The 19,344-nt window shown below is 48.8% G+C and overlaps 1 protein-coding gene across 42 annotated transcripts in view; it reads left to right on the top strand.

Moving 5' to 3' along the window:
- The window catches only part of CACNA1C (calcium voltage-gated channel subunit alpha1 C), a 720,825-nt gene that overhangs the window by 558,409 nt on the left and 143,072 nt on the right, over positions 1–19,344 (top strand). For 36 of the 42 annotated variants that reach the window (XM_063694558.1, XM_055357545.2, XM_055357553.2 and 33 more), the window contains one exon: positions 18,166–18,256. In XM_063694558.1, coding sequence (XP_063550628.1) covers positions 18,166–18,256 — 91 coding nt within the window. Of the gene's footprint in view, positions 1–15,663; positions 15,739–18,165; positions 18,257–19,344 lie in introns of all 42 variants that reach the window. The other 6 variants (XM_063694557.1, XM_063694559.1, XM_063694564.1 and 3 more) reach the window with 1 other exon arrangement.

Below are 19,344 nucleotides of genomic sequence, written 5' to 3' on the forward strand. Positions count from 1 at the left end.
TCACACTAATTGCTTTTCTGTCCCTGCGCTCCCTCCTGCCTCCTATGTTTCCATGAGGGGTTGTGCTTTTGAGATCTTTTCCCACCTCTTCTCCCTTTGTCCTCCCAGTGACTCTATGAGGGAAGCGCTGAGCTGCTACACCATGTTCCTTCTCAACCAAGGAGCCAGCACTGAGCAGAGAGGGGCTCTTGCCTCTTGCCTCTGGCCCAGGCAGGCATCAGGGATCTCTCTGCCTCTCTCTGTCTGCCTCTCTCCCTCCCACCCCTCGACACAGTCCTTCCTTCCTCTCTGACATCTGTGCTTGGTCACTCCCGTCTGCAAGAAGGCCCGCTCCCCCACAGTATTATTGAGATAGTAACAGGCCACTGTCTCCTCTCTGCTTTCCCCAAATCAGGCACATCCCAACTTCACCATCCAGGTAGTTGTTACTCTTGTAATGTAAGCAGCAAAAGCGATAGAGCAGCTTGAAGCTGCCCAGGGCCCATGCTCTGGCTGGTCGGGCCCACTGATGCCTGTCTTCACACAGCCCACACTGCCCAACATTCCCACTCCTCACCCCAAGAGCCTTCCTGTGTTCCATCCACCAGGACCAGGACTCCATCCCCAAATCAGAACCTCTGTGTCCTTTCCTTCCTTCCAGGTTTCCTGGGCCACTGAGCCTGCAGCATGAATCCTCCTAGAATTTAAGACTCAGAAGGAGACAGGTCACCGAGAGGTAACAGTGTACCCCAGGCAGTTGGGCCCAGGTGAACCCAAGGTCCGGCCTCACATTTCAAGTCGATTTCAGGATCATTAACATTCCCACTTCCTGTCATGCCTCCAGGCCTTTTGCTTGTTGAAGACAGTGGTCCCTGTTCTCTGGATTTCAAAAACCATTTCTCTCTTCTGAAGGAAGAACAATCAGCGTCCCCAACAAGCCCAGCTCTCCTGAGAAATTACCGAATAGTTCTAAGATTCGGGCAAAGAGGGAGGAGGGATGAAGGGTGAAGAAGGCCTTTGATTCAGACTCAGCCTTGAGAGGAAGGATCTGGAGGGAGAGGCTGTTCAGTGGAATAATGAGAGTGACAGAGGCAGGCGTTCATCCCCGTCTGTTCTTTTTGCACTTTTGGTTTGGGGTCAGTTTCTCCTTCAATGTGCTTGGCTTAGAGCTGCCCCAGCTGCTGTGGGCATGAAAACCACTGCTCACCAGTCTCCATATCTTGGCCCTTACCCAAAATAACCCAGGAGGGATGAAGGAGCTCATGGGTGGGTGGCTGGATAAATGGCTCCAGAATAATGGATCAAACATTGAATGAGTGAAGGAGTACACACCCCATCCCTTGGCCCCAAGATGCTCATTCATACCCCTCTCTGAGCGTGAAGGAGAAACAGCAAAAGCTGAATTTGGGGTGCGTGCCCCAGTGCCAGCCAGTCTTTCCAAGGTGCTTCCGATGCCTCCAGTGGAAGTCCCCAGCCACGCTCCTGCCCTGGGGCATTCCCGTCTGCCCTCCCAGGGAAGGCGGCTTGGTGCAGCAGAGGTGTGCTCTCTGGGAGCTTCGGTGGAGAGGAAAGGACGGGGGAGTCAGGATACGAGGGCTGGTGGAGTCTGCCAGGTGGGGCTAGGGCAGCTTCGCTCTTCCTTGTCCCAGGAGCACATGTCAAAAGCGCCAGGGCTGGGGAAGCAGCAGGGAGCAGAGGCTGGAGAAGGCCTGTGCCCCTGTCCCGGTTCTGCTCTCGGCAGCCTCAGTTTTCTCATCTTCACCTGTGGCTGGAGACGCCTTCCCCAGTAGTCTCCCCAGGTTGTTGTGAGCATGAAATGAGGTGATGTGATATGAGCACTTGAACAGCCACACTGCTGGACTCTCCTAATGAACGAGCAAAGAACCATGTGTGTCAGAGCACCAAGCTACGTGGCACAAATAGTAAATGCCTCAGGGAAAAGGACCATTCTGGGATGCCACGTAGGTCAAGGAGGCTTCATGGAGATGGTCGGAGTTGGAGGGTAGGTAGGAAGGCTTTTGTGCATGTGGGGGAGTGGTGGGGATGGAATTCCAAGAGTGGGGCAGCAGGGCAAAGACCCAGACACAGGCGCACAGCTCCCAGCAAGCGCCCTGGATGCATTAAGCCCTCCATCAGTGGTGTCAAAGCAAGAGGAACCGTGTGTGGCATATTCTGGAGGCAGAGAGTAGGACTGAGTGCATGGATCAGAGGGCGAATGCTGGAAAGGGAAGGTGTAGTTAGATGGGTAGAGTGAAAGCGGATTACCAAGGGCCGTGGGAGCCAGGACAAGGGTCCCGTGTGCTGAGTGATAGTGATGTGACATGGTGAAGTCCCTGCTGAGAAAGACTCCTCCAGAAGATGAGAGAATTACGTGTGGGCTTCAAGCACCTCTCTCTCTGTGCGGAGAGTCCCCTTACAACCAACAACTTACTGTTTCATCCAGTCAACCCACTCCTTTCTTGTAGAGCTTAATTTTTTTTTCCAAGGCAAAGAAATCTTAGAGATCTCCTCTCAACCTTCACCTCCTCCACCCCTTCAGCAAATGCTTATCCAGGCTTTGCCTGGAAACTTCTACTAATGAGCAAGTCCTCATCTCTCCAGATAGCCAGGCCGTTTGGGAAATGTTTCATCCATTAGGGCACGATCTTCCCCTGCAGTTCTCCTTCTTTAGTGCAATGCCCTCTAAAACTACTCTGGGCAGGTGCTGTCTTCCTCCCGTGGAAAAAGACTTCATATGTTGGAAGGTGGTGGCGAGGTCTCTTAGGTTCTCCTTATCTAAATTAAACCTTTCCATTTTTTCTTCTACTGTTCTCTATAAGTGACACAACATGACTTACTGGCCCTTCCCCATCAAAGAACTCTATTATTGCCCCCTTTAGACATGATCCTGAGCACTGAACCTCTATCCTAAGGGGGCCTGCCTGATACATGGGAGAGGGAAGCCCTGCCTCCCTGGGTCTTTGCCTGTAGCAGTGAGCCTAGAAATGCATGAAGCCGCAGGACCTCTCACGAAAGATGTGGGCAATTAAAGCAGCTAGAGCCGGGCGCGGTGGCTCACGCCTGTCATCCCAGCACTTTGGGAGGCCGAGGCGGGCAGATCACGAGGTCAGGAGATTGAGACCATCCTGGCTAACACGGTGAAACCCAGTCCCTACTAAAAATACAAAAACTTAGCCGGGCATGGTGCTGGGCGCCTATAGTCCCAGCTACTTGGGAGGCTGAGGCAGGAGAATGACGTGAACCCGGGGAGTGGAGCTTGCAGTGAGCTGAGATCGCACCACTGCACTCCAGCCTGGACAACAGAGCAAGGCCCTGTCTCAAAAAAAGAAAAAGAAAAAGCAGCCAGAGACCTGGCACGGTGACTCACGCCTGCAATCCCAGCACTCTGGGAGGGCGAGGTGGGATGATCGCTTGATCCCAGGACTTCAAGACCAGTCTGGGCAATGTAGTGAAACCCCATCTCTACAAAAAAAAACAAAATAATTAGCCGGGTGTGGTTGTGTGGGCCTGTAATCCTAGCTACTTGGGAGGCTGAGGCAGGAGGGTCACTTGAACCCGGGAGATTTAGGCTGCTGCAAGCTGTGATCACACCAATGCACTCCAGCCTGGGTGACAGAGCAAGACCCTGTCTGGAAAAAAAAAAAAAAAAAAAAAAAAAAAAACCTAAAACTAAAACAACACATAAAGTAGCCAGATGGACCAAAGACTCTGTCTGCACCAGGGCAAGAAGGAGGAAAACAAACTGCAAGCATCCAGCAGGCAGAGTTGGGAGAAGAATTAAAGCAAAGGACACACTACATAGCAGGGCAAGCTGATCGATATTCTGACAGCTGCCCATAAACTCATTCATGAAATTATGGGGCTGAAGAGACACCATGGGGTTGGAGTTAAAATGACTCACTTCACATAAATGTCATCAATGGCGGCAGCCTAGAAATTTAAGGCAGCAATTTACTTGCCTGCTGGAAGGGAAGACACAAATGAGACCTGTCTGAGGAAGTCTTGCTCCATACTCAAGGTGGCTCTCCCTCTGTGGCTGTTCACGGCCTTCAAGGTAGTGCTGGGCCCCTGTAGATCCTCCTTGCAGGAAATCTGACCTGCTCTTCAGCAGCAGAAAGCAGTGAAGCAGGAAAGACGGGGCCCCAGAGAAGAGAGAAAATGAGAGCAAATCGTGAGCTCTACGTAGCTTTGTGAACGGCAAAGAACAGGGTGCAAACGTCAAAACTCATCCATAGTAAAACTCTGACTTCTGTACAGGAGAGGGAGCCTGGGGCCTGTGTCCATCCTTGATACTTTTCTGACCAAGGGTGGGCTCCTGGCCTCTCCGTGGTGTGCATCAATGGCGAGTGAGAAAGGGAGGCAGCACTGATGGTGGAAAGAGTTTCAAAACTCTACCACTATCTGCCTCTGCGACTCTGGACAAGCTGATGACCCTCTCTGGACCTTAACATTCTCACCTATACAGTGAAGGGCTAGGTGGGGCACAGTAGCTCATGCCTGTAATCCCAACATTTTGGAAGGCTGAGGTGGGAAGATTGCTTGAGGCCACGAGTTCGAGACCAACCTGGGCAACACAGTGAGACCTTGTCTCTACAAAAAATTTAAAAATTAGCCATGCATGGTGGTGCATGCCTGTGGTCCCAGCTACTCTCAAGGTTGTGGTGGGAGGATCACTTGAGACTGGGAGCTGGAGGCTGCGGTGAGCCAAGGTCATGTCACTGCACTCCAGCCTGGGCAACAGAGTGAGACTCTGTTTCAGAAAAAATAAAAATAAAAAATCAACTGAAGGGCTGGCCTACAATCCTGCAGACCCCTTCTGACTGTGATGATGTTATGATTAAGATCTCCATTTCACACTGGGGAAACCGAGCCACAGAAGAGTGAGGTCACATAGCTCCGAGTGGCAGAGCCAGGATCCAAACTCAGGCCCCTGGCCCCCAAGCCCGTGCTCCTAACCACGCTGCCTGCTGACTGCTTCCTTCTGCCCAGAGGAGCCGGCAGGGAGGCCCTGGGCAGGGTCATAAAATAAGTGGCTTCTCCCCAGGACCACCACCTGCATCCACTGCCCTCCTCCTCCACTTAGTGATGCCAGCACATCCTCAGGGCTCTCTTACCCTTGCTCTCCCATGACAGATAGGAAAAGGCTTTATAAATTCATCAATAGACATTATAGCTAAGAGGATGGACTTGGCATCAGATCTACCCGGGTTCAAATCCTGAATCTTATTGGCGCTTGCTTGGAGTAAACGACTTAATTCTCTAAGCCTCAATTTTCTCATCCAAAAAATGGGGACATCTAATGCCTCCCTCATAGGGTTACCTCAGTTAATGTATGTAAAATGCATGGAAGAGTAGCTGGCATATAGTGAGTGATTGAGAAACTGAGCTTTATTGTTAATATGAAGATAGAAATGGCTGATGTTGCTATTGCACACTCTGGGAGACAAGGCCTTAAAATCAAGGAATGGCCATTACGTGTCATGGAACCGGGTTGGAGGAGGATTGGGGGTGCAAATCATTCTCTATCCCTTTCCAATCATACCACGTGGGTGACCATCTGGCATGTGGCACTTAGCACTTAAAAGGACACCACTAATGTCCTTTTAGTAGTGAGAACTGGGTTTCCAAAGGAGTGCTCTAGAGAAAGACCACCACACGCCATGTCTAGAAGATCCCTGTCCCATCCCTAATGGTTGCAGGCAAGCTGTGTTTTCCCCTTGGAGTGTCTCGCCCTCCTGTGTGGTCAGATAGCCTGTTTTCCCCATAGTCCCCGAGGGTCTGAGCATGTCCCAGGCCGCCCTGCCATCTCTAGTGAAGGTGGGGTGGGGGTGGGAGAGGGAGTGTGCCAAAGTTCAAGAGTTTGTTGGGTGCAGCTAAACTTACTGCCCCTGCCCCCTCCCTGCCCCGTCCACCTCCCCGCCAACCCGGCAGCAATAACCAAGGCAGCCTGACAGACTCCGTGGTGCCCTAATGGTGGGGAGAGATTTTCTGCTTGGGAGCACAGGATGTTTATGGCCTGCTGAGATCACAGTAACCCTGGCTTGCTTCTTTGGATTATGGCTGCAGATCAAGGGCAGGCATTTATGCCTCCTCCCGGTTTATAGCAGTGATCATAATTATGGTGATGGCAGAGCACGCTCCTATTGTGCCTTTTTCATAAGGCCACTTTGTTTGGCTTCTTAGTATTTAATCCTGTTTTATATTTACTTTCTGATGGCTTAAAGTCAACCAGGTTTTAATTGCTTACGCAGAGGAAGCCAAGCTGGGCCTGGGCTGGCAGGAAGTTGTTGAGAAGGTTCTGGAAGCTGATGGCACCTTTCTCTGTGACCTTTCCACCCAGGCAGGCTGCTGTGGCTTGGGAACTGTGTTTCTTTTTCTCTTCTCTTTTTCTCTCATCCACTCTTTCCTCTTATTCTACAACCTTCTTTTCTCTTTTGCCGTTCCTTTCCCTTCTTTCCCTTAGAAGAGATCCTCAGTTCACCCTCCGGTTTAATTTATCCACGTAAGAGACCAGAGTTGTACTGTGACCTGCCAAAGCTTTGGAGCTACTTAGGGCAAGGCCAAGGCGAGGACTGTCTTTGTTGTTTTTCCTGGGCTCACAGTATTAGAGACTCCTAAGACTCCAAACTGGGCAAACACATATGAAGAGTTCCTTCACCTATCCACTTGACAATACGTATGGCCACGTGCTTGATCTATCCAATGGTAGAAAAGTCATATGGAAAAACTTTCCAAGTTATTGTTTTCTGAAAGAGAAAATTAAATCAGATGAAACGTGCCATGCCACAGTTCCTCAATTCCTGGGAAATAACACAGCCCGGTCGCTCAGGTCTATTCTGCCGTGGGGCTGGAGCAACCCTGCTACAGGCCCCTGCACCATCAGCTCTCAGCAGCAGTCCAGCCTGCAAATGTGCACTTCAGCAACATCGCCTGATGGGGCTGAAAAAGGCCTGGACTCAAGACCTGTCATTCTCTGCCATTTACTAGCTCTCCCCTTGGGCACCTAACTTCAGCCTTTGGGGACTACACTTTCTTTTGTCAGTGAGGATAATAATATCTACCTTGCCTGTGCCATAGGGGTATGTCGGTCAGGGTCCCCATGGAAACAGCAAGTACTCTTAAACTAGGTGACTTAAGGAGGGTTTCATAAAGATGCAGACAGGGTTTAAGGAAGCCAGCAAGTACAGTACCCCAGGGTAGCAGCTGTGTGGATCTGTTACCGGTAAAGGCTGGAGGAACAAAGTGAGGGGCAGCCTCAGAGTCAGAGAGCAGCTATGTGGAGAGGGCCATGGGGCAGACATGTGGCCTTGGGCAGCAAGAAGCAGCCAGTCTACACCAACCCTGTGTGCTGCAGTTGGGGAGTGAACGCCCCACCTCTCTCTCCTCAGGTCCACCCACGGACGTCCTGCTAGTGCTGCCCATGGGCCGGCCCAAGCAGGAAGCAAGGTCAGCTTCCTGGAGCACCAGGCCCGGGGAGAGGGAAGGAGAGTGGGTCTGAGGACAGACTCTCAACTGTCCAGCACCTAGGAGTCCCCTTAAAACCCCATGATGATATGAAGTGTTATTCTAGGGAGAGGGTGAAACCAAAACACAGATCCAGGTTTTTACTTAAAATTCTCACCGACTCCAGAGTCACAGGAGATCAGAAGAGGAGACTCGGTGGGCAGGAGGGTGGTCCTGGGAGCTGCCACAGATGCGAACTGGGCCTCTGAGAAGGGATGAAATTTGGATAGATCAGGGGTCAGCTAACTTTTTCTAGAAAGGGCCAGAGAGTCAATATCAAAGGCTTTGCAGGCCACACAGAGCCTCTACCGAAACTCCTCCACTCCACTGCTGTGGTGTGAGAGCGGTGATAGACAGCACACACAGGGCACGGCAGTCCTGGGAGGACTGTGCTGACAAAGACAGGGCAGGCTGCAGTTTGCTGACCCCTGGAATACATGCAGGGAGGTGGACAGGGACTCCAGGGACAGGGCATGACGTAGGGCCCCATGCACGGGAAAGACCAGAGGTTGGTACGGAGACAGCACGTTGAAGGATGGTGAGGAGGGCAGCCCGGTGTGATTGGAGTTTCTGCAGGAAGTCTCGGGACATGAGAGAGAACCGACAGTGTCTTAGTCGGCCAGAGCTGCCTAACAGCATATCACAGACCCAGGAGCTGGAACAGCAGGAGCTGATTTTGTCAGTCTAGAGGCTGGAAGTCTGAGATCAAGGTGCTGGCGGGCTTGGTTCCTCCTGAGGGTCGTGAGGGAAAGGGGGTCAGTCCCCAGGCCTCTTTGGCTTGCAGATGGCTGTCTTGTCTCTGAGTCTTCACATCATCTTCCCTCTGTACCTGTCAGTGGCCACAGTTGTTCTGCTTATAAGGATCCAGTCACACTGGATTCAGCCCACCCTCATGACCTCATCTTAATCTAATGACCTCTTTCAAGACTCTCTCTCCAAACATGGCCACGCTCAGAGGTATGGGGGTCTGGGACCTCAGCATCTGAATTTCCGAGGGGATATAACTCAACTCACAGCAGATAAGATGAAGCCAAATTACAGGGTGTTTTAGATACCAGATTGGAGTCAATGAGGTAGGAAATGAGGAATCCTTTTGCTTGTTAACCGTAAGTCTGATTAGTACTTTGAGAAAATAAATACAAATTATGCCGCTCATATGCAAAAAATGTAATAAGATGGGCACCTGGCCAAGTACATGGCAAAGTCAATTCCTTAGTTCCATCCTAGAGTGCCGGGAAGCCTGGACACTGGATCCCAGCAGACTGGTGACCTGGACTCAGCCATTGGCCTTGTATGACATCCCGCCACACTGGAGAAGTTTGGGTGGGGCAAGCAGTGCTCCTGATACCCCCAGCCACTGCCTGGGATGTCTGTGCCTGAGGCATCAACCCTCTTCCTCCCGGAGGAGGCATAAGATTGACAGCAGCTGGTGAGCTCTCTGGCCTTGGATAACGAGCTACCAGCTAAGTTCCGGAATACACACTGGGCATTTTTCTTAGCAAATCTCATGAGAGGCCAGCCACTCTTGCTGACAGGCACATCAGGACATTACAAAGCTCCATCCCTGGGACAAAGTCGAAGCTATTTTGGGTGACCAAAGGTTTCGGAACTAGGCAGATTGTTTTATCTCGCCCCACATCCATCTCTCATTCTCTCATGTGGAGCTTTGCTCTGGTGCCACTCAGTCAGTCATGACGCATAAAAAGCTCCGAGACGGGGGCCTCAGGAACAGGCCGGATATTCTCTATGAGGATGGTTCTCCCCATCCTCCTGCCAGTCTCGGGATGGGAAGGAAGGGAGTCAGGATGTGGCAGGGAGGAAGGAAACGAGAGTACAGCAGTGGGCACCAAAGAGGATTTTGCTCATTGTTTCCTTCGTGGATTTATTGCTGTCACCTTAGTGCCATTTTTCTTTTTTATCAAAACTAAAGTGGTTCTGACTCTCAATCCTTGCCAAAACCCCTTCTGGAGTCATTTTTTATTCATGAAGATGACTTTGGTCATCTTTGGACACATCATGCTGGCCTCATGGTGGCTAAATGAGATCCAATTTCTTTTTAAGGAGAACATGAGTGTTCACACACTGACACAGCCTGCAGCAGATTCACTACTTGGAGACTTGCTTTCAGCAATATAGGGAACTGTCAAGAGAGCCATTCGTTTTATAGAGAGCTCACTTCCTATGGGGAAAAGTGAGGCTTGTGTGCTCTGACGTTGCCCATTTTTTGTTGACCACAGCTGTAAAAAGGCTGGCCCGCTGATCAGTGCAGCCATACTTTCAAAGCACCACCTGGTGTTTAATGGAGGATTCCCAAATTTCAGCGAGTAAACCCTCAGAGGGTTTGCAAACCCAAACACCAAGGAAGGGCAATCTACACAATGGCTTAGCTCTAGCGCTCCTCCCCTAGCACAGCTGGTGTGCTTCCAGTTTCAAGAGATTATTCCAGGGAGAAAATGACTTTTTATAATCTCCCCAGTAGTCACACAACTGTTCCCAAAGCAGGTCAGGGGAGACACTGGTTGCTGTAAGACAATAACTGTGCACCTCTCTTGAGACATAGAAATAGTCCTACTAAGCGCTGTTCAAGCAAGAGTGGCCACCAAGAGTACATGTTTGTGGGGTTGGGGGGAGAAGATATTAATTAAAGGATGTAATCAGTTGTTGGCAAGTTGACCATACAATACAACTTGCTGTAGCCATTGATGATATTACTAAAAATGCAATGATGTTAGCCATCTTGAGCTACCAGCCAAGTTCCAGAGTACAGACTGGTCATTTTCTTAGCAAATCTCTTGAGAGGCCAGCCACTCCTGCTGGCAGATGTTTCTTGCACTTTCAAAGCAACCTCATTTTCTTGTGGAGTCTTCTCAGCAGAAGCAAGGGACTGGATAGCCCAGAGAAACACATTTGGTCCATAGCACCTGGTAAGAGGGAGGTTAGAAAATCAGAAAACAAGCTTCCTGTATAGCTTTCTTCCCCAGCATTCTCCTTCCCAGATCCATTCAATAAAGCATATTGTGCCTTATAAAGGATGTGCTATTATGACATTGCCTGCAGATGAGCAGACAATCAAACTTCACTTCTAAGGACATTGGAGCAGGTTGCCTTTAGAGAAAAGGTGCCCCTTAGTTTCCAACCAACTCATCATTTGAATGGCCAAGGGAGGGGTCAGGCTTTCCATCTCATCCATTGAATAAGTATCCAGCATTCATGATTCTAAACTTTCAACAATTTGGACATTCAGCTTCCTAGAAGTTTTCCTTGAGGAATCAGCTTTGATACCACTATGTAATCCCTTGGTAATAGGAACACAAACACCGTTTCACCATTTGATTCCTGCAGGTGCTTATGGGATAAACTATTGCAAATTAATAGGCACTAATGTGTTCATATATTGCTTCTTCCAGGTGAGACATTTTTATTTCAGAAAGGAACCTTTAGATATATGCAATGCCCCAAAAGAAAGATCTGAGACTTCCGTGAACCATCCAGGGAGATGATTTAGTTGCTCTTCAGATCATTTTCCATGCAGGTGACTGCCAACTTGGCCCCCACGAAAGACCAGCCCTGGTCAAATTCAGGTTCATAAAGTGATCATACAGTTGCTTCTGAAATTGGACAACATAGGACGCTTAGGATGTCAGAGCCAAAAGCTGAATAATGCTTCTGCATGGAAGGCGTCAATGTTCTGGGCTCTCCACCACTAAGCAGGGCTCTCATCCCCTCAGACAGCCACCACACAGATAGAAACTTGGTGACTGGCAGCCTACGTCCACCCCCTACATCTCCAGAAAGAAAGACCATTCATTATGAGAGTCCCATGTTAGTGACTGTTTGAGACATACCTTTCCCTAGAAGGGAAACTTGAACCAAGTGGCTCATTTCAGCTTCTAGCTCTCAGTGCTTTTTGCGTGTAGGATTTCTGAGAAGTGAAAAAAAAAAAGAACAAAACAAAAAAACCTGCCGGTTATGAAGTTTCTGTTCATTCCACACTTTGTACCTTAAAGATGAGTGTGCGAGACACAGATCTTCAGGTTAAAAATAGGCATGGCCCTTTTTATCACTAGCCAGTCTCCAAAATTCTCCTTACCAGGCAACATCCAAGGAAGTCCATTGACTATAATCTGTGTTCTAGGATAAGAGGATGAAATATAGAAAAACCTAAGACTTGGGTTGCCCCTCCCCTCATGCCTTTCCTGGAAGTGATGGTGCAGCCCACAAGTTCAGCAGGGCACATGTTTCCTTCTGTGAGTGGTGACCGACTTCCCACCTGCATTTGCTGCCACTCATTAATATTAGGTTGGTGCAAAAGAAATTGTGGTTTCAGACTGTGAATTTTAAATCATTATAACTAGGCTCAAACACATCTTTATTAATCAAAAGAGGAACCATTACAATCAACACATTTTTGCCAACAAGAAATAAGATTTTTATTCCTATTATGTAAAACTCCGTGCTTCCAGATTCAGCAAACTCTCGGAAAGCATTTTCTGAATCCTGCTGGTTGTGAAAGCATCTTCCCTGCAAAAAGTCGAGATGCTTGAAGAAGTGGTAGTTGGTTGGCGAGAGGTCGGGTGAATATGGGCAGATGAGGCAAAACTTTGTAGCCCAATTCGTTCAACTTTTGAAGCATTGGTTGTGCGACATGTAGTCCTGCATTGTTGTGGAAAAGAATTGGGCCCTTTCTGTTGGCCAATGCCAGCTGCAGGCATTGCAGTTTTTGGTGCATTTCATTGATTTGCTGAGCATACTTCTTAGATGTAATGGTTTCGCTGGGATTCAGAAAGCTGTAGTGAATCATACTAACAGACCACCAAACAGTGATCATGACCTTTTTTGGTGTAAGTTTGGCTTTGGGAAGTGCTTTGGAGCTTCTTCTCCATCCAACCACTGAGCTGGTCATTGCTGGTTGTTATACAAAATCCACTTTTCCTCACACATCACAATTTGATTGAGAAATAGTTCATTGTTGTTGAGTACAATAAGAGAAGATGACACTTCAAAACAACAATTTTTTTTTTTTTTTGCTCAGCTCATGAGGCACCCACTTATCAAGCTTTTTCACCTTTCCAATAAGCTTCAAATGCCTAACAACCATAGAATGGTTGACATTGAGTTATTCGGCAACTTCTCTTGTAGTTGTAAGGGGATCGGCTTTGATGGTGGCTCTCAATTGGTCATCGTCAACTTCCCATGGCCTGCCATTATGCTCCTCATCTTCTTCAATATGCTCCTCATCTTCTTTGCAAAACTTTTTGAACCACCACTGTGCTGTACGTTCGTTAGCAATTCCTGGGCCAAATGAGCTGTTGATGTTACAAGTTGTCTCCACTGCTTTATGACCCAAATCGCTCGAATTTGCTCTTTGATTAACATCCTTTCCATAGTCTAAAATAAACATAAAATAAATAGCAAGTAATACATCATTAACAAAAAAAATAAAGTGAGAAATGCCCATTAAAATGATGTATAACATAACCAAATTTATTTAAGAATGTATTTCAATACCAAATGGCAAATTCCAACAATGCAAAAAACACAATTCCTTTTGCACCAACCTAAGTTGTGATTGTGCCTTACTTGCCTCTCATTCCCAGCACCCTGCATAGTGACCTCGCAGAGGCACAGCTCATTCCAGTTCTTTCAAATGAAATGGGAAAACTCTATCTGAGCAGTTAGCTAAAGCACTTGACATCCAGAACTCCAAGTCCATACATAACTTCCCGTTCCCCATGCAATGATTAGTGTCTTCATGCTCTCCAGTGCAGTGGCTGGTGTCTTCACATGCTTCCATGTAGTAGCTGGAGTCTTCACATTCTCCTGTGCAGTGGCTGGTGTCTTCACACTCTTCCGTGCAGTAGCTGGTATCTTCACACTCTTCTGTGCAGTGGCTGGTGTCTTCCCGCTCTCCCATGCAGTGGCTGGTGTCTTCACACTCTTCCGTGCAGTGGCTGGTGTCTTCACACTCTTCCATGCAGTGGCTGGTGTCTTCACACACTCCTGTGCAGTTGCTGGTGTCTTCACACTATTCTGTGCAGTAGCTGGTGTCTTCACACTATTCTGTGCAGTAGCTGGTGTCTTCACACTATTCTGTGCAGTAGCTGGTGTCTTCACACTATTCTGTGCAGTAGCTGGTGTCTTCACACTATTCTGTGCAGTAGCTGGTGTCTTCACACTATTCTGTGCAGTAGCTGGTGTCTTCACACTATTCTGTGCAGTAGCTGGTGTCTTCACACTCTTCCGTACAGTAGCTGGTGTCTTCACACTCTTCCGTGCAGTGGCTGGTGTCTTCACACTCTTCCGTGCAGTGGCTGGTGTCTTCACACACTCCTGTGCGGTTGCTGGTGTCTTCACACTATTCTGTGTAGTAGCTGGTGTCTTCACACTATTCTGTGTAGTAGCTGGTGTCTTCACACTATTCTGTGCAGTAGCTGGTGTCTTCACACTATTCTGTGCAGTAGCTGGTGTCTTCACACTCTTCTGTGCAGTAGCTGGTGTCTTCACACTATTCTGTGCAGTAGCTGGTGTCTTCACACTATTCTGTGCAGTAGCTGGTGTCTTCACACTATTCTGTGCTGTAGCTGGTGTCTTCACACTCTTCTGTGCAGTAGCTGGTGTCTTCACACTCTTCTGTGCAGTAGCTGGTGTCTTCACACTCTTCTGTGCAGTAGCTGGTGTCTTCACACTATTCTGTGCAGTAGCTGGTGTCTTCACACTATTCTGTGCAGTAGCTGGTGTCTTCACACTCTTCCGTGCAGTTGCTGGTGTCTTCACACTCTTCCGTACAGTAGCTGGTGTCTTCACACTCTTCCGTGCAGTGGCTGGTGTCTTCACACTCTTCCGTGCAGTGGCTGGTGTCTTCACACACTCCTGTGCGGTTGCTGGTGTCTTCACACTATTCTGTGTAGTAGCTGGTGTCTTCACACTATTCTGTGCAGTAGCTGGTGTCTTCACACTATTCTGTGTAGTAGCTGGTGTCTTCACACTATTCTGTGCAGTAGCTGGTGTCTTCACACTATTCTGTGCAGTAGCTGGTGTCTTCACACTCTTCTGTGCAGTAGCTGGTGTCTTCACACTCTTCTGTGCAGTAGCTGGTGTCTTCACACTATTCTGTGCGGTAGCTGGTGTCTTCACACTCTTCTGTGCGGTAGCTGGTGTCTTCACACTCTCCTGTGCAGTTGCTGGTGTCTTCACACTATTCCCTGCAGTAGCTGATGTCTTCACACTTTTCTGTGCAGTGGCTGGTGTCTTCACACTCTTCCATGCAGTAGCTGGGGTCTTCACATTCTTCCATGCAGTGGCAGGTGTCTTCATGCTCTCCCGTGCAGTGGCTGGTGTCTTCACACCCTCCCATGCAGTGGCTAGTGTCTTCGCACTCTTCTGGAGCACTCTCCTCTTCAGCTGTAGCCCAGACCCAGCAGAGCTCACAGAATTCTTCTTCCTTATTTACAAACTTCCTCAAGTGACCACCCATTGACAGGCAATTTAACAACTTATTGGCCCATTTAAACTGATTAAAAGCAGATACATATATGTTTTGGATGTGAGCCCTAGGCCTTTGATGGGTCTTTGCTGAATAGAATTGAATTATTGAACTGAACAAGGAGCAAGTAGGTCGACCAGTGGGTTGTTTTTCCACCTGCAGGTGACTCCATCCAGGTGCAAATAGCAAGGAAGCCCTTGAATCCACTACAGGTGAAAGTTTTGCATTGTGGTCCCATGTGAGGGAGGAGACAAGTCACCTGGCTATTGGGTAGGGATGAAGGGGATACCAGGGCTACAGTTAGACTTTAGCAGTGACTCCGCTTGAGCCTGCGAAGGGCGACAGCTCCCTATGGAAGCAACAGGGATGAGTGGCAGCCCCCTCCTTGGAAGCCTTCTCAAAGTCACTCGTTAGATATGCCAGATAGCCTCTCTGTCCTGGAGTAATTCCTTCTCTCCAGGGTCCATCATTTGTTTTGTGATGTTAATTCATGTGAGTTGGGAGTTTGGTTCTATTGTGTTATGTTTTCCTGTATGTTTTGATTTATTGAATTTTTTTTGTTTATTTTCTGTGATAAAAATGGATGTTCTATGTGAAAGCTGAGTTCCTTGTTTCTTTCTCTTGCCCGTGGCTGACTGCATGTGCTCTATTGATGTCTTGTTCCTGGTTCTTGACACTGACCATCTTGTCTGTGAAAGGAGGCACTCCGGCGGGCTTGCTTGATCAGAAGAAAGGGAAGTTTGCTTGGTTTAGTCACTCCACAGAAACCCATGGTAATGTTCCCCTGTGCTCTATGTATGTAAATGTGTGTGGGTGCCTACCAGACTGAATGGGAAGGTGTTTCTCTTGATGGCTTGTGCCGCAGTAGTTCTGTGTGTGTGCATATATGTGTATGTATATATGTTGTGTATGTGTGTGTGTTTGTGAAGGGATGGCAACCTGTCCCCCTCAAAGCCACTGCCTTATCATTGCTTTATATGTATAAAGTCAGTGGGTGTGACAAACAGGCAGAGCTATTCCTCCAGGAGCTCTTCCTTTGGGCAGTGCTGGCCTAGAGTAAGCACACTGTGAATGCACGGTTGGAACCAGTACAGGCAGTGCCTTGATTTAGAAGGTGCTGTCGTTATTTCCAGTGCCCAGGCCTGCCCCTCCGAGTTTGTTTGTCTTTCCAGGCCTAGCACCACCACCTCCCCAGCACTGTACTCACACATAAGGCTCTGGGAACGAAGTGTCACAAAGTCACAGAACTTTTTCTACGTGGCCTAGCCCTTCAAACAAGGATGTCTGGAGGGTAGAGAGCTAAAAAATAAAAATAAAAATAAAAAATAAAAAAACCTGTGGGCCGAGATGGCTGGAGATAGATGGGTTGGAAGACTGAGAGTGCTTCCATTTTATGGCTTCCTTAGTGTGGTTTGAGCAAGGCCCCTGGCAAGCTCTGAAGGTCTGAGCTAAAACCATCCCTAAGGGCTGGTCTCACCAGCCCCTCCAGACTTCAGACTATAAAGTGAGTGTAATGCTGTAGAATTCGGTGCCCCTGTTTGGCTACTCACTGCCCTTCTGTGGTGCTCCCAGAGCCTAGTAGGCTTTAAGAAGCTTATCTGCCTAGGGTGTAGAGTACAGAGGTGGTCGAGACTGGGGCACTCAAGATGAACATGCTGCAGGAGGTGTGACACTTGTGCCCTGGGCCCAGCCCTACTCGAACACACCGTGTGACCATGGGCATCACATCCCTTCTCTGGCCTCACTTTCCTCTCCTGCGGCGTGAGGAGGACGAGTTAGAGCCAGGTAGTTCCTAAAGCCTCACCCAGCCCTACAGTTCTATAAAATGACATCTGGATTTTTTTTTAATTCAATTTTATTAAAAAGGTCAGAGAGGTCTCTCATACACAACAGTCAAACATACGGTAAGTCGTGGACTTTCTGTTTGTATCTTCCATGTTCTTGAAATGATTCTCTTCTCACCAACCTGGCTTGTCTTCATCTGAAGGAAAGGAAACCAGGAAAAATCCACATCTATCAGCATTATCCATACAACCAGTAAAAGTGTTTCTTGGGCTCTGGCAGCCTCACAGAGACTTGTCACCAGAGGCCACTCACTCCCTCACTAACAGCAGATTCTGTGTCTGCTGAGGGCTGATGACTTTCTCAGCAGATGAGGAGTTCTATTCTGGAGGAACAGCAGAACCAGGACCAAGGATATGATGGCCACTCTAAAGAATAAGGGTTACAAAACTAGGGAACGCATTGTATCATAGTAAGAGAGTGTTGGAAGGTGAAGAAAAATTCTTTGAGTTAAACTTTTATTTAGAAGAAAAAATAATAATAATAAAAGAAATGGCTTCTTTCAAGCCACCAAACTGGGTTCTAAGCCAGAAAACTCCCATTGTTCTGGAAATTCAGCCCACAGCTGCCTTGGGAGGAGGCTGGACAAGTTGAATTAAATGGCTTATATCCAAGTCAGCCTGTTGACATGGGAATGTCAGGGTGGCTGAAAGGGGAAATCGTATCCCTGCAGGCTGTCTTCTGACCACAATTAAACATAATTGTGTGGACTGCACACTTCCACTCCTCACTCCTGATGTCTGCAGGGCTAGCTTGAATCTTAGTGCATGGCTCTGGGGATGGCCATTCCCCTCAAGCCCTCTGTCTCAGCTGTGCTCCTGGGTGTAACCAACTGCCGGAAAGGGAAGGCCTCTGTCCACCCAGCAGCTCATCAAGGTAGCAAGCACGCCCTTTCTACAAACAGGCTGGTCCCTGTTCTTGGAGATGGAGCCCCTTAGAGATGGTGGGTGGGATGAAGTAAGGAAAATGATATATTCTCATGAAAGCTCTTCTTTCTATGGCAAGTGGTAGTTGCAAATGGAAAGCCTCTACGGCTTCTTCCAGTCCACAGAGTGGAGAGGAGAGATTCCATGGTCAGTTTTTTCAGGATGTGTCCTCTGAGGTAAAATGCTCTTATTACCAGATGTCCTCCCATACTTCCATTAGTTTACAGTGTTCTTGGCAGCAAAACCTGCCTGGACAACCAGCAGATGTGTCCGTCAAGGGGATCTGTGCAAATCAGCCAGCCAGCGCGCTCAGCCTCTCTTTCTGCCAACCCGCACTGGGTCTTGCGGTGGGCGTGTTGCAAACTACTGCTCTTCTGTCCCCTTGTCTCCCCACCCTCAATGCCTTGCTCTGCTTCCCTTTGACTCTTGCAGTGAGCATGCCCACCAGTGAGACCGAGTCCGTCAACACCGAAAACGTGGCTGGAGGTGACATCGAGGGAGAAAACTGCGGGGCCAGGCTGGCGTGAGTAGGCACGGCGAGCCCAGGGGCTGGGGCTTTTTCTGGAGCATGGGTGGAAAAGCTGCATCTGGAAATCACAGTGGGCTGGCTCATCACTAGGAAGGGCAGAGATTAGAGCCAGTGGCAAGAAACAAACCTCAGGTGGGAACCAAGATGGGGAGCAGAGGGCCCTGGGGTGAGGGTGGCCCTGGCTGGGGGTGAGTCTTAAAATCAAGGCTAGTCTTCAATTCATCACTTCTTCGGGGGTGCTGACTCTTAGGTTTTGAGCCTCTTTTCGTCACATCTGAGAAATATAGAGGGTGTGTGCGTAGGGGGCGGCCCCAAAGTCTGTTTCTTTCACTCCAGTCCCTTTCGCCCCTCTTCAAAGAGACAGCGAGGTTAGGGCCCTGAGTCCTGCTGGCCACTCTTTCCATTCTGATAAATGTGACCTGGGAGAGAAGCAGCCAGGTGAGAAGATGCGCTGGGAGATGACTGGCATGTGGGTCCTTACCTGAAGCTCTGTCATCCTGCCAGTAAGGGAAGCAGAAGTGCAGTGGAGCCAGCTGTTCTGTTGCCTTGGGGTATCACGACTGTAAAGTCACCCTGGCCTCTGGAAGAACTGCAAACAGAGGCTCTGAGTCAGACCAGTCCCAGATACAATGCATTTCTGAATTGCTCCATCTGGGGGGCGGGGCGGGGCGGCATCTCCCTTCCCTCCTCGTCTGTGGAATGATGGAGAGCCTGGGCAAGCGCAGCCCTTTCACAACGCTGAGCTGTGGAAGAGTCTAAACACAGCAATGCCGGCCTTGAGCGTGGCCTGGGAGCCCATGTTGGGGAGGGAGAATGAGGCTGACGGCAGAGCAGCTCTCACAGCCGCTGTTTCCAGGGAGCGTGGAGCTTCAGTATCATTCACTCTGACAGTGGCACCAGGGAGTCTGCACTGCAGATTTCTCAGCATTGTCGGAAAGCAATTATTGTCAAAATGTTGTTAAAATACGATGCTAATTACAATTTTAAGCAGCAGTGCAAACCTCTTCCTTTGGAATCATACAAAACAAGCACTTGAGTTTCTGGAAGTAGGTCCCAAACAGCAACTCTAGGGAAAGGCCTAT

Source organism: Gorilla gorilla, chromosome 10 (assembly GCF_029281585.2).
Source record: "Gorilla gorilla gorilla isolate KB3781 chromosome 10, NHGRI_mGorGor1-v2.1_pri, whole genome shotgun sequence".
Lineage (NCBI taxonomy): Eukaryota > Metazoa > Chordata > Mammalia > Primates > Hominidae > Gorilla > Gorilla gorilla.